This window comes from Grampus griseus, assembly GCF_964374135.1.
Source record: "Grampus griseus genome assembly, chromosome: 1".
In the NCBI taxonomy this organism is placed as follows: domain Eukaryota; kingdom Metazoa; phylum Chordata; class Mammalia; order Artiodactyla; family Delphinidae; genus Grampus; species Grampus griseus.
This window is the reverse complement of record NC_139017.1, coordinates 75,323,330-75,337,204: the sequence shown is the minus strand read 5'-3', so window position 1 is coordinate 75,337,204 and position 13,875 is coordinate 75,323,330. Positions and strand designations below refer to the sequence as shown.

Below are 13,875 nucleotides of genomic sequence, written 5' to 3'. Positions count from 1 at the left end.
AACAGAAATTGTTTAGTAAAAATCATTTTACAAATGAAGAAACCTAGTTCCCAAAAGACTTCTCACTGAAACCAGAACTAAAACCTCTAGTTTCCCCATCTAGTGCTATTTTTTACTATATTATACCCTGGTCTTACTTTTATGATTTCTCAGCAGTTGCTGTTTTTCCAGCATATTTTACTTGAGACTTCGGCGAATAGCTGTTGGGACTTCATAATGAATAGTTGGATTTGAAAATGACAAAATCCAGTTGTCATTCATTCATTTACTATTTAGTGAACACTTTGTAGGTGCTGAAGAAGCAACAGTAAATAAGTTATAACTCCTGCCAGGAGGAAGCTCTGTAAACAGACTTAGAGATAATTATGACTTGGCTTCTGGCTGAATGGCCAGCCATCAATTCCAAAGGGTCCTTTTTTATAAAACAATTACATTCTTGACAAAATATAAGCTGAACCAATAACAGTGGACATATTAGAATGGCAGAGCTGACATTAATTAGTATGCCTATCTCAGAGTACCTACCACATGATCTGGGCTCTGGAAAGGGGATAAAGTAGTCTTGAGTCATAAGTCCCCCTGGCTTCCAGTATAGATTTGCTCTCCAGGAACACATTTCCTACGTAGATCACCAGGAATCTCATAGATCAAAAAAATATGTGCTCACCATCAAAGGTCGCCAAATACATTGGGAAACAAAGCACCACAAAGGAGAATCAGCAGATTTAGATCCCCTCACAATGAGCTTCAGATACTAGAATTATCAGACAGGGTATATAAGACAATTATAAGAGATGTTAAAGAAAGATTAAATGGAATGAAATGAACAATGGATAAGATATTTGGGCAAAAGAACCAGTAGGAATTCTAGAAGGGAAAAAGAGATTAAGCTAGAAAATAGTTCTGAAGAAATTAGAATGCAGCAGTAGAGAGAAGGAAGTGGAAAAATGAAGAATAGAATGAAAGGCCTAATTAACATCAAATGAGAATCCTGGAGGAGAGAACTTCTGAGTTCTTTCAAAGAGGTAATGGCTGAGAACACTTTGAAAGTGATGAAACAAACAAAACAAAACATGAATCTTCAAAGATAGGAAGCACAACATATACTAACCAGGGTAAATAAAAAATTTATATCTAGTCATTCATTGTGATGAAATTACAAAACAAAAAGATTTTTAAAAGCAGCCAAAGCGTTCACACCTACTAGGATAACTAATTTAAAAACAAAATAAAACCAGAAAATAACAAGTGTTAGAGAGAATGAGGAAAAACTTCTGCATCTCTGTAGGAATGTAAAATGGTACAGCTGCTATGGAAAAAGTTTGATTGTTCTTCAAAAAGTTAAACAGAGAATTACTATATGATCCAGCAGTTCTACTCCTGGGTATGTACAAAAAAAGAAATGAAAGCAGGAAATCAAATGGATGTTTGTACACCCTTGTTCATAACAGCACTTTTTACAATAGCCAAAAGAAGGAACCAGCCCAATTTTCAGATGAACAGATAAACAAAATATGGTATATACATAAAACAGAATATCATTCAACCTTAAAAAGGAGAGAATTCTGACATACAACGTAGATGAATCTTGAAGACATTATGCTAAGTGAAATAAACCAATCACAGAAGCACAACTATTGTATGATTCCACTTATGTGAAGTAACTACAGTAGTCAGATTCATAGAAACAGAAGGTAGAATTGTGGTTATACGGGAAATATTGTATGACTCCATTTATAGAAAATGTCTAGAATAGGTAAATCCGTAGAGACAGAAAGATTAGAAGTTGTTAGGAGCTGGAGGAAAGGGGTAATAGGAAGTTAATTGTTTAATGGCTACAGAGTTTCTGTTTAGGGCAGTGAAAATTGTTGGAAACAGACAGAGGTCATTGTAGAACATTGTGGATATAACTAATGCCACTGAGTTGTACATTTAAAAATGGTTAAAATGGCAAGTTTTATGTTATTATTTTATGACAGTTGAAAAAACAGTAAACAAAAACCAAAGTAGTCAAGAGAAAAGACAGAGTCAGATCACATGCACAAGGACTACAGTTAGACTGACAACAGACTTCTAAACTGCAACAGTGAAACCAGAAGGCAGTTACGAAAAATATTTTTATAGCATTGAAAGAAAATAGCCGTCAACGTGGATTTGTGGGACTTCCCTGGTGGCACGGTGGTTAAGAATCTGCCTGCCAATGCAGGGGACACGGGTTTGAGCACTGGTCTGGGAAGATCCCACATGCCATGGAGCAACTAAGCACGTGCACTACAACTACTTAGCCTGTGCTCTAGGGCCCGCGAGCCATAACTGCTGAAGCCCTCGTGCTTAGAGCCCATGCTCCACAGTGAGAGGCCACAACAATGAGAAGCCCGTGCACCACAACGAAGAGTAGCCCCCACTTGCTGCAACTGGAGAAAGCCCGCGTGTAGCAATGAAGACCCAACGCAGCCAAAAATTAATTAATTTAAAAAAACATGGATTTGCATTACAAAGCAAGACTACTTTCAAGAGCTAGACAAACCATATAAAGATGATTCTCCAGAGAAACAAAAACTGAGAACAATTTACCATCAACAAACTTCTGAATCACTTTTACTCTGGGAAGTTAGCAGTAAGAGGGATGGTGAATCATACTAGCAATAAAATATATGAAATACCTAAGAATAGCCTTAACAGGAAATATGTGAGACCTTTATGAATAAATTGTATTTGGGAATGTTGAATATAAATTTACTAATGCTTTGCTGCAGTAAAGAAAAATGTATTAATAATTCACAGATATTAATTAGAAAATAATGCTTTGTCTAAATTAATATATTCTCCTAATATAATTCAAATTAAAAATGCCAAAATAGCACCTCTTTTGGAACTTAACATTACTCTAAATTTACTCCAGGAAAATAAGCAAATGAGAATATAAGAAATGTTCTGAAGTATAATCGTAATGAGGGAAGATAAGCTACAGTTTTGAAGATAATACAGTATGGTGTAAAAATGGATCAATGGTACAGAATTTACAGCCAAGAAAAAGATTAATAATTATATTCTAGAGGAAGCACAGTAAATGAGTGAGGAAAAGAGAAATTATGATATTGAAACAATTAATTGGAAATCTGTTTAGATTAGAGCTTAACTTTACATTTATACACCAGTGGTCTTTAAATGAATTATACAGCTGAACATTAAAAAGAAATATTAGGGTATGCCTATTTTCCATTAATTAAATTAATAAATAAACCAAAACAGAGGAGGAAAAAAAGAAACGTTAATCATGAAAAGAGAGATGAAAGAAAATAAGTTATAATGTAAAAAATCTCTGGTAGGAGGACTTTCCACACTTAAAACCTGGCAGTAGACAAACATTCAAAGAAGATTTAGTACCTGTCCTCCTCAAACTATTTTAAAAAATTGAAGAGGAGGGAACACATCCTAACTTATTTTACGAGTCTGGTCACCCTGATACTAAAACCAGACAAAGACAACACACAAAAAAGAAAATTACAGGCCAGTATCTCGTGAACATAGATGCAAAAGTTCTCAACAAAACATTAGCAAGCCAACTCGGAAATAAACCCACATACCTATGGTTAACTAATCTTCAACAAAGGAGGCAAGAATATACAATGGAGAAAAGATAGTCTCTTTAGCAAGTGATGTTGGGAAAACTGGACAGCCACATGTAAATCAGTGAAGTTAGAATACTTTCTCACACCATACACAAAAATAAACTCAAAATGGCTTAGAGACTTAAATATAAGACGTGACACCATAAAACTAGAAGAGAACATAGGCAAAACCTTCTCTGACATAAATCATAGCAATGTTTTCTTAGGTCAGTATCCCAAGGCAAAAAAAAAAAATAAAAGCAAAAGTAAACAAGTGGCACCTAATTAAACTTAACAAGCTTTTGCACAGCAAAGGAAACCATAAACAAAATGAAAAGACAACCTATGGACTGGGAGAAAATATTTGCAAACAATGAGACTAACAAGGGCTTATTTTCCCAAATATTCAAATAGGTCATACAGCTCAATATCAAAAAAACAAACAACCCAATCAAAAAATGGGCAGAAGACCTAAACAGACTTTTCTCTAAAGAAGACATCCAGATGCCCAACAGGCACATGAAAAGATGCTCAGCATCACTAATTATTAGAGAAATGCAAATCAGAACTACAATGAGGAATCACCTCACCAGTCAGAATGGCCATCATCAAAAAGTCTACAAATAACAAATGCTGGAGAGGGTGTGGAGAAAAGGGAATCCGCCTACAGTGTTGGTGGAACTGTAAATTGGTGCAGCCACTGTGGAGAACAGTATGGAAGTGCCTTAAAAAAATTAAAAATAGAGTTACCGTATGATCCAGCAATCCCACTCCTGGACATGTATCCAGAAAAGATGAAAACTAATTCAAAAAGATACATGTGCCCAGTGTTCATAGCAGCACTGTTTGTAATAGCCAAGATGTGGAAGCAACCTAAGTGTCCATCGACAGATGAATGGGTAAAGAAGATGTAGTGTGTGTGTGTGTGTGTGTGTGTGTGTGTGTGTGTACACACACACACACACAATGAAATATTACTCAACCATAAAAAAGAATGAAATAATGCTGTTTGCAGCAACATGGTTGGATCCTAGAGATTATCATACTACATGAAGTGAGTTAGAGAAAGACAAATATATGATATCACTTACATATGGAATCTTTTAAAATGATACAGATGAACTTATTTACAAAACAAAAACAGACTCACAGACATAGAAAACAAACTTCTGGTTACCAAAGGGGAAAGGGTAGGTGGATAAATTAGGAACTTGACATTAACAGATACACACTACTATATATAAAATAGATAAACAACAAGGTCCTACTGTATAGCACAGGGAACTATATTCAGTACCTTGTAATAACCTATAATGGAAAAGAATGGGAAAAAGAATATATATGTGTATAACCAAATCACTTTGCTGTACGTCAGAAACTAACACAACATTGTATGGGGCTTCCCTGGTGGCTCAGTGGTTAAGAACCTGCCTGCCAGTGCAGGGGACACGGGTTCAAGTCCTGGTCCGGGAAGATCCCACATGCTGTGGAGCAACTGGGCCCATGTGCCACAACTACTGAGCCTGTACTCTAGAGCCCGTGAGCCACAGCTACTGAAGCCCATGCTCTGCAACAACAGAAGCCACCACAATGAGAAGCTCATGCACTGCAGTGAAGAGTAGCCCCCGCTCACCGCAACTAGAGAAAGCCGGTGCACAGCAACGAAGACCCAATGCAGCCAAAAATAAATATAAATAAAATAAATAAATTTAAGAAAAAAAGAAACTAACACAACATTATAAATCAACTATATGTCAATTTAAAAAAAAAGGAAAAATACGTTAGCAAGCTGAATCATAAAAGGATCATACACCATGATCCAGTGTGATATATTCCAAGGATGCAAGGGTGGGTCAACATCTGTAAATCAACATGATACATTAACAAAGAGAAGGATTAAAAAACATGATCGGGCTTCCCTGGTGGTGCAGTGGTTGAGAGTCTGCCTGCCGATGCAGGGGACGCGGGTTCGTGCCCCGGTCCGGGAAGATCCCACATGCCGCGGAACGGCTGGGCCCGTGAGCCATGGCTGCTGAGCCTGCGCGTCTGGAGCCTGTGCTCCGCAACGGGAGAGGCCACAGCAGTGCGAGGCCTGCGTACCGCAAAAGAAAACAAAAAATATATGATCATCTCGATAGAGGCAGAAAAAGCATTTGACAAAATACAACTCCCAGTTATAATTAAAAACCCTCAATAAAGTGGGTACAGGGACTTTCCTGCTGGCGCAGTGGTTAAGAATCTGCCTGCCAATGCAGGGGACACGGGTTTGATCCCTGGTCCGGGAAGATCCAACATGCTGCGGAGCAACAAGCCCCTGCGCCACAACTACTGAGCCTGTGCTCTAGAGCCCACGAGCCACAACTACTGAGCCCATGCACCACAACTGTGGAAGCCCACGCACCTGGAGCCCATGCTCTGCAACAAGAGAAGCCACTGCAATGAGATGCCCGCGCACCACAACGAAGAGTAGCCCCTGCTCGCTGCAGCTAGAGAAAGCCCACGCGCAGCAACGAAGGCCCAACGCAACCAAAAATTAAAAAATAAATAAATTTATTTATTAAAAAAAAAATAGAGTGGGTACAGAAGGAATGTTCCTCAACATAATATAGGCAGTATATGACAAACCCACAGCTAACATAATACTCAGTGGTGAAGAATTGAAAGCTGTCCTTCTAAGAATAGGAACAAGGCAATGATGTATACTCTTGCCATTCTTATTCAATATAGTACTGGAAATTCTAGCCAGAGCAATTAGGCAGGAAAAAGAAATAAAAGGCATTGGAACAGAAGAAGTATAACTGTCACTATTTGCAGATGACATGATTTTATATATAGAAAATCCTAAAGACTTCACCAAAACCTATTAGAATCAGGGACTTCCCTGATGGTGCAATGGTTAAGAATCCGCCTGCCAGTGCAGGGGACACGGGTTCAAGCCCTGGTCCGGGAAGATCCCACATACCGTGGAACAACTAAGCCCAGGCACCACAAGTACTGAGCCCGCACTGTAGAGCCTGTGAGCCATAACTACTGAGCCCGCGTGCCTAGAGCCCATGCTCTGCAACAAGAGAAGCCACTGCAATGAGAAGCCCGCGCACCACAGCGAATAGTAGCCCCTGTTCGCCATTACTAGAGAAAGCTTGCGTGTGGCAACGAAGACCCAGCACAGCCAAAACTAAATAAATAATTAATTTAAAAAATTGTTTTAAAAACCTATTAGAATCAATAAACAAATACAGTAAAATTTCAGAATATGAAATCAGTATACAGAAATTGGTTTCATTTCTGTATGATAACAATGAGCTAGCAGAAAAAGAAATTAAGAAAACAAAACAATCCCATTTACAATTGCAACAAAAAAGAATGAAATACCTGGAATAAATTTAACCAAGGAGGTGAAAGACCAGTACGTTGAAAACTATAAGACATTGTTGAAAGAAATTGAAGAAGACACAAATAAATGGAAAGATATTCCACGCTCATGGATTGAAAGAATTAATGTCAGAATGTTCATATTACCTAAAGCAATCTGCAGATTCAATGCAATTCCAATCAAAATCTGAAGGACGTTTTTCACCAAAATAGAACAAAAATTCTAAAATTTGTATGGAACCACAAAAGACCCTGAATAGCCAAAGTAATCCTGAGAAAAAAGAACAAATCAGTAGGTATCACACACCCTGATATCAAATGATATTACAAAGCCATAGTAACCAAAACAGCATGGTATTAACAGAAAAACAAATACCTTGATCAGTGGAACAAAATTGAAAGCCCAGAGATAAGCCTATGCATTTATGGACAACTAATTTACAACAAAGGAGCAAAGAACATACAATGGAGGAAGGATAGTCTCTTCAGTAAATGGTAGTGGGAAAAACAAGACAGCAACATACAAAACAAACCCCAAAACTAGGCCACTGTCTCACAACAGACACAAAAATTAACTCAAAATGGATTAAAGACTTGATGTAAGACCTGAAACTATAAAACTCCTAGAAGAAATCGTAGGCTGTAAGGTCTTTGACATTGGTCTTAGCATTACTTTTCTGGATATGTCTCCTCAGGCAAGGGAAACAAAAGGAAAAATAAACAAATGGGACTACATCAAACTAAAAAGTTTCTGCACAGCAAAGGAAACCATCGATAAAACAAAAAGACAGCCTACTGAATAGGTGAAGGTATTTGCAAATCAAATAACTGATAATGGGGTTAATATCCAAAATATAAGAACTCATACAACTCAACAACAGCAAAACCAGTAACCTGTTTAAAAAATGAGCAGAGGGGCTTCCCTGGTGGCACAGTGGTTGAGAGTCTGCCTGCCGATGCAGGGGACGCGGGTTCGTGCCCCGATCCGGGAGGATCCCATGTGCGGCGGAGCGGCTGTGACCGTGAGCCATGGCCGCTGGGCCTGCGCGTCCGGAGCCTGTTGCTCCGCAGCGGGAGGGGCCACAACAGTGAGAGAGGCCCTTGTACCGCAAAAAAAAAAAAAAAAAAAAATGAGCTGAGGTGCTGAATAGACATTTTTCCAGAGAAGACATACAAATGGCCAACAGGCATGTGAAAAAATGTTGAACATCACTAATTATTAGAGAAATGCAAATCAAAACCACAGTGAGATATCACCTCACAACCATTAGAATGGCTGTTATCAAAAAGGCAAGAAATAACAAGTGTTGGAGAGGATGTGGAAAAAATGGAAACCTCATACACTGCTGGTGGGAGTGTAAATCCGTGCAGCCACTATGGAAAACAGTATGGAGATTCCTCAAAAAATTAAGAATAGAACTACCACATGTCCAGATATCCTACTTCTGAGTATTTATCCAAAGAATATGAAAATACTAATTTGAAAAGATATATGCACCCCTCTGTTCATTGCAGCATTATTTACAATAGCCAAGATAGGAAAACAGCCTAAGGTGCCCATCAATGGATGAATGGATAAAGAAGGTGTGAGAGATATATATATATATATATACACACACACAGTGGAATACCATTCAGCCATTAAAAAAAAAAGACGAAATCTTGCCATCTGTGACAACACAGATGGACCTTGAGGGTATTAGGCTAAATGAAGTTAAGTCAGGTGAAGAAAGATGTACCTTATGTTTTCACTCATACATGGAATATGTTTTAAAAATTAAAAATAAAATAACTGAACAAACCAAACCAAACACACACATGGATACAGAGGACCGAGTAGTGGTTACCAGCGTGGCAGGGTAGTGGAGGGAGTGTGAAATGGATGAATGGAGTCAACTGTATGGTGATGGATGGAAACTTAAACTTTTGATCATGAGCATGCTCATGAGTGTATAATCATTAGTGTATACAGAAGTAGAAATATAATGTACTCATGAAACTTATATTATGAACCAATATTACTCTCAGTAAATTTTTTAAAAGTTCAATGTGTTATCCATAGCCTCATCTATATCAGTAGTAAAAAGTGTTGAATAAGAGTTTTTAAGATTTTAGCCCTAGACACCAGGAAAAAATGTTTTAAAATAAACATGAGAAGACATTTGGAAAATAATTTTGTTGACAACTTTATTTTCAGATTTCTAGTTTGAGATGTAAGTTAACATTTTTATATGTCTGTCTCACTTTTTCTTTCTTCTCAGGGATCCATCTGTCTCTAAGTCTATAGAACGAATCTTTAAAATCTGGGAAGATAGAAATGTATACCCAGAAGAAATGATTATGGCGTTAAGAGAAGCTTTGAGTAAGTATTTTTTCTCTCCTAAAAGAAAGATTGAGTCATTGTTCAGTCTTTAAAATTATATATATATATTTTATAGATTTGGTCCTTTTGCTTAATAACGAAAAATAAACTTTTGGATCTGGCCCTGTTTGTTTAAAATTAAATAATTGTAAAAATCGGTTTGCATTAAAATTTAAGTAGAATTGGTTTGGGGAGGGTTGAATTTTGTTTTTATTGACTAAAGAAAGTAAAGCATATTAAGTGATGTTGACCATCTAATTATTTTCCTGCATTTGCTTTACTTCAGTTGAGTGCTTTAAACTGTTCATCTTTTGTGTTTAATAATTACTGCCCTGTCCTCTTACTTATGGGACAATTTTTGGACAGGGTTTCAGTTTTCAGTAAGCTGTTGGGTAGTAAGCATGTATTGGCATTCTTCGGTCTCTCTTTTGGTTTAGATTTGCAGTAAGTTGTGTACTGGTGTTATTTAAATTACTTAGTTCCTATGTATTAGATACATATAATTAAGTCATTGAATAGCAGTAGGTGATATCTGATACCATGACCATAATTTGACTAGAAATTTGCTTTAAAAATAGCATCTTCTAAGAAGCTGTTAAATTCTTCATTTGAATGTGTTACCTGGTGTTTTTAAGCTTCTACCCTATTCTCAAAATTTGTTATTTCATTGATGTAAAATCATGTTTATTTATCAGCTTCTTAGATCTGGTGGGTGTTTTTATCTTTTTATAAAAATGAAAGAAAAGGAAAGAAAGAAACAACACACAGTCTCGGATTGCCTTTTTTCATGCTTCAACTTTGACACTGAAGTGGACAGACAGAACAGCTTCCCATAACGCCAGATTGCAAAAACTGAAATGTTTTCCAGGTACCACTTTCAAAACTCAGAAGCAGCTGAAAGAAAATCTGAACAAACAACCGAATAAGCAGTGGAAGAAATCACAAAGTAAGGAACAAAATCTCAACTAATATAAATTACCTCCTCTTTTTGGAGCAGAAGAAAATGTAGACCATTTGACATCGTACCTGGCATAAACCATGGGCAAGCCTGTGTTTTCCAGGCCTGGGAGGCTCCCAGTGACTTGCACTAAACAAGCCATCATGGAGTTACTTCTTTAAAAAAATAAAAATAGAACTACTTTTAAACAAAGGAAATGCAGAAAAAGGGTTTAAATGAGTGAAGATTCAAGAGTAGTTGGGGGATTGAAAGAAGAAAAAAATACGTGATAGTGCCCAGGCTAACTTTCAGGTTCAAGGATATGTGAAGTTAGAGGCAGCTGGCATTAAACAACAGAGCTGAAGAGGAGACTAGGCATTAAGAAGCCTTTCTGTGGGAGCCATGAAATCCTTCAGATTTGGGGATATACTCTACCAGATTAGACATGGGCCTCAAATCCTGGCCAGAAGCTCATTCTCTAACAGGAGCTCCTGCTGTGTTTATCATGTTTACCCAGCATGAGATCAAGGGAGTGGAATACTGCATGTGATAGGCTGCTGTGGGCCAAACTGAGGAATATTGAGAAAGACTTGAAGGTGTGGAGGGAACAAGGTAAAAGACAGTGAGAATTGGGAGGTGAAACAAGACACTTGGGATGGTTTTGCTCCAGCAAGCATGTGATATTCATCATGATTAAGGGAATCCTCTCACATCCTTTTGGTCGTAAGTTGCATGCTTAGGAACAACAAGAGTCATCATTTCAGCCAAAGTTCAACCACAGTGGTATTGTACTTAGAACTTTCCCTGCCTATTTTTGCTATGAATTGAGTCAGCAGAAAAAGAAATCCAGAATTAAATACATAGGAATAGAGTTGATGCTTCTAAGTAAATTTTCTTCAGCCAGTGTGCAGGATTAATTGGATGTCCTGCTCCTGAACACTCTTAATTTGAGGTGTTAAGATCCTCTTACACTCAGACTAGGCAAAAAGGTACTTCATGTATCTCAGTATCTCCAAATCAATAATTCTAGGACTTCAGACTTACAGGGTATGTTGGAGGTAAGTAGGTTAGACCTATCTAAATAGTGTATTTTTATATTTACCATGCTTGGGAGTGTTCAGATTTCATATTCCACTATTCTAGGAATTATACCATGATTTAAATGTGCATGTTCGACATATATTCAAAGAGTACACCCTTAACTATAAAACTGGAAATTTTCCTGAATATTAGTTAACATTTTGTGTCTATATTCTTAAATGACCTTTTGTTTAATTCCAACAGCATCCACGAATCCAAAAGCTGCTCTCAAGTCTAAGATAGTTGCTGAATTTCGAGTAAGTTACAGAATATGTTCAACATGCCAAAATATTATTCACCCCTTTTGTGTCAGCTTTCTGTATAGTCCATCCTGAAAGATTTATTTTTATTCAGTTATACATCAGTTATATTTTAAACATGTTCAGACTGTCTAAAACTTAAGAGTTTTATCTGTATCTCTAAAGGACGAAGTAAGCTTCTTCTGAAGTATCTATTACCAGCTGAATTTTGTGTTGAATCCCAACAAGGGATTCATCTTTCTGTAAAACTGTATTAAATTAAAATTTGCTTAAAGTTAACATAATAAGACCGTTTATCTAGTTAAAATTTAAAGAAGATATAAGTGGACCTTTGTCTGTTTCAGTCTTAACTCTGTATCCATAAATTAGCATAAATTAGCTTTGAATAAATAAGGAAAAGTTTCTTTTAAAGTATGTAACTGAAAATATGGTTTTGACATGAGAATTGATGTTGATATTTGATATCCCTGATTATGAGGAAATATGAAGGGTTTTTGCCTCTCGTGACTTTGTTAGGTTTTATTCATGTTTTACTTCAGTGTGGAAAGGTAGAATAAGTGGATGATTTCATAAATTAAATATGACCCTGGTCTGTGTTCAGTCTCAGGCCCTCATTGAAGAGCTGTTGCTGTACAAGCGCTCAGAAGATCAGATAGAATTGAAAGAAAAACAGCTGTCAACTATGAGGGTGGATGTGTGCAGCACAGAAACTCTCAAATGCTTAAAAGGTAATACCTACATCCCTTTAAATAGAATAAGTCGGATTTTCTTTCTAGATATGTCATCTTCAAGTGATCAGACTGACTTCTTGCATAAAGACCTCACATTATAGAGAATAGTTGTGGTACCTCTTTCCCAGGTGGTGATTTCATGCATGTCAATTTCATAAGTAAATTCCTAGCCTTCAAATTGTACACCTTAAACAATGTTATATGCCAATTATATCTCAATAAAGCTGGAGAAGAAGTAAATTTTTAAAAAATTTTTTAAATAGTAAATTCTGTCCTTTTCCCCACTTCTAGTCCTTTCTTGATGTGTTGGATTATGATAGGGGTATTTCACACGAGTGATTAACTGGTTTGGCTGTGCTCTTCAATAAGGTCACTGTAGGGAATTCCCTGGTGGTCCAGTGGTTAGGATGTGGCACTTTCACTGCTCTGGGCCTGGGTTCGATCCCTGGTCAGGGAACTAAGATCCTGCAAGCCACGTGGTGCAACCAAAACAATAATAAATAAATAAGGTCACTGTAATGCCTCATAAAATCTAGTGACTTGCTCTCTTTTCCTTACATTGTAGATTATAAATAATAATCATTAATTTATTAGAATGTAAATCTCATGAAAGTAGAAATTATCCTTATTTGTTCTTGCTGTATCCTAGTGCCTAGAGCAATACCTGGCACATAATAGGCATTCGATAACTATTTTTGAAATAATGAGTAAATGACTACCAGCTATTTGTTTTGGCACCTATTTTGTTCTTGTACCATGCTTTAAATTTAACATATGTTATCTAATTTAGTCCTCACAACAACTCAGAAGCATGTTAAAAACCTCTGTTTTGGACATGAGAAATCTGAGGCTTCATAAGGAGATAAGAAGCTTGCCCAAGTTACACAGCTGATAAAATGCAAAGCCTAAATTTATATCCACACCTAAGGCCATATTCCAACATCACTGGGAAAAAAGTACTTAGGAGAGTAAGAAACAGTTTACAATGTCATACAGTGTTACTATTGTTGAAAAAGAATTCATGGTACTCTTCTAATATCAAATTACCAGAGATCTTCAGATAGGAAAGAATAATCTTTAAGCCTGATACACAAAGAAGTCACTTTATCTTTATTTTTCTTTTTTTTTTCTTTTTTTTTTTTTGCGGTACGCGGGCCTCTCACTGTTGTGGCCTCTCCCGTTGCGGAGCACAGGCTCCGGACGCGCAGGCCTAGCGGCCATGGCTCACGGGCCTAGCCGCTCCGCGGCATGTGGGATCTTCCCGGACCGGGGCACAAACCCGTGTGCCCTGCATCGGCAGGTGGACTCTCAACCACTGCACCACCAGGGAAGCCCTGTCTTTACTTTTCTGAACCTCTGTTTTTTCATCTAAGAGATATATCTTATTATAGTCTATAGTATAAAAGTTAATGGTATAAGTGTACAGAATTGAGCCTCGTTCCATTATTCCTAAGTAGCAGTGTGACATCAAATTTGTGAATAAAAGCAGTCAACAAACTTTCATTTAGTTGAACTTTCTTTC

The 13,875-nt window shown here is 37.2% G+C and overlaps 1 protein-coding gene across 2 annotated transcripts in view; it reads left to right on the top strand.

The window, feature by feature from the left end:
• Positions 1 to 13,875, top strand: part of RPRD2 (regulation of nuclear pre-mRNA domain containing 2) — a gene marked incomplete at its 5' end in the record, with an annotated part of 82,100 nt that overhangs the window by 43,468 nt on the left and 24,757 nt on the right. For both annotated transcript variants that reach the window (XM_082651076.1, XM_082651077.1), the window contains 4 exons: positions 9,245 to 9,345; positions 10,214 to 10,291; positions 11,567 to 11,619; positions 12,224 to 12,350. In XM_082651076.1, coding sequence (XP_082507202.1) covers positions 9,245 to 9,345; positions 10,214 to 10,291; positions 11,567 to 11,619; positions 12,224 to 12,350 — 359 coding nt within the window. The remainder of the gene's footprint in view (positions 1 to 9,244; positions 9,346 to 10,213; positions 10,292 to 11,566; positions 11,620 to 12,223; positions 12,351 to 13,875) is intronic.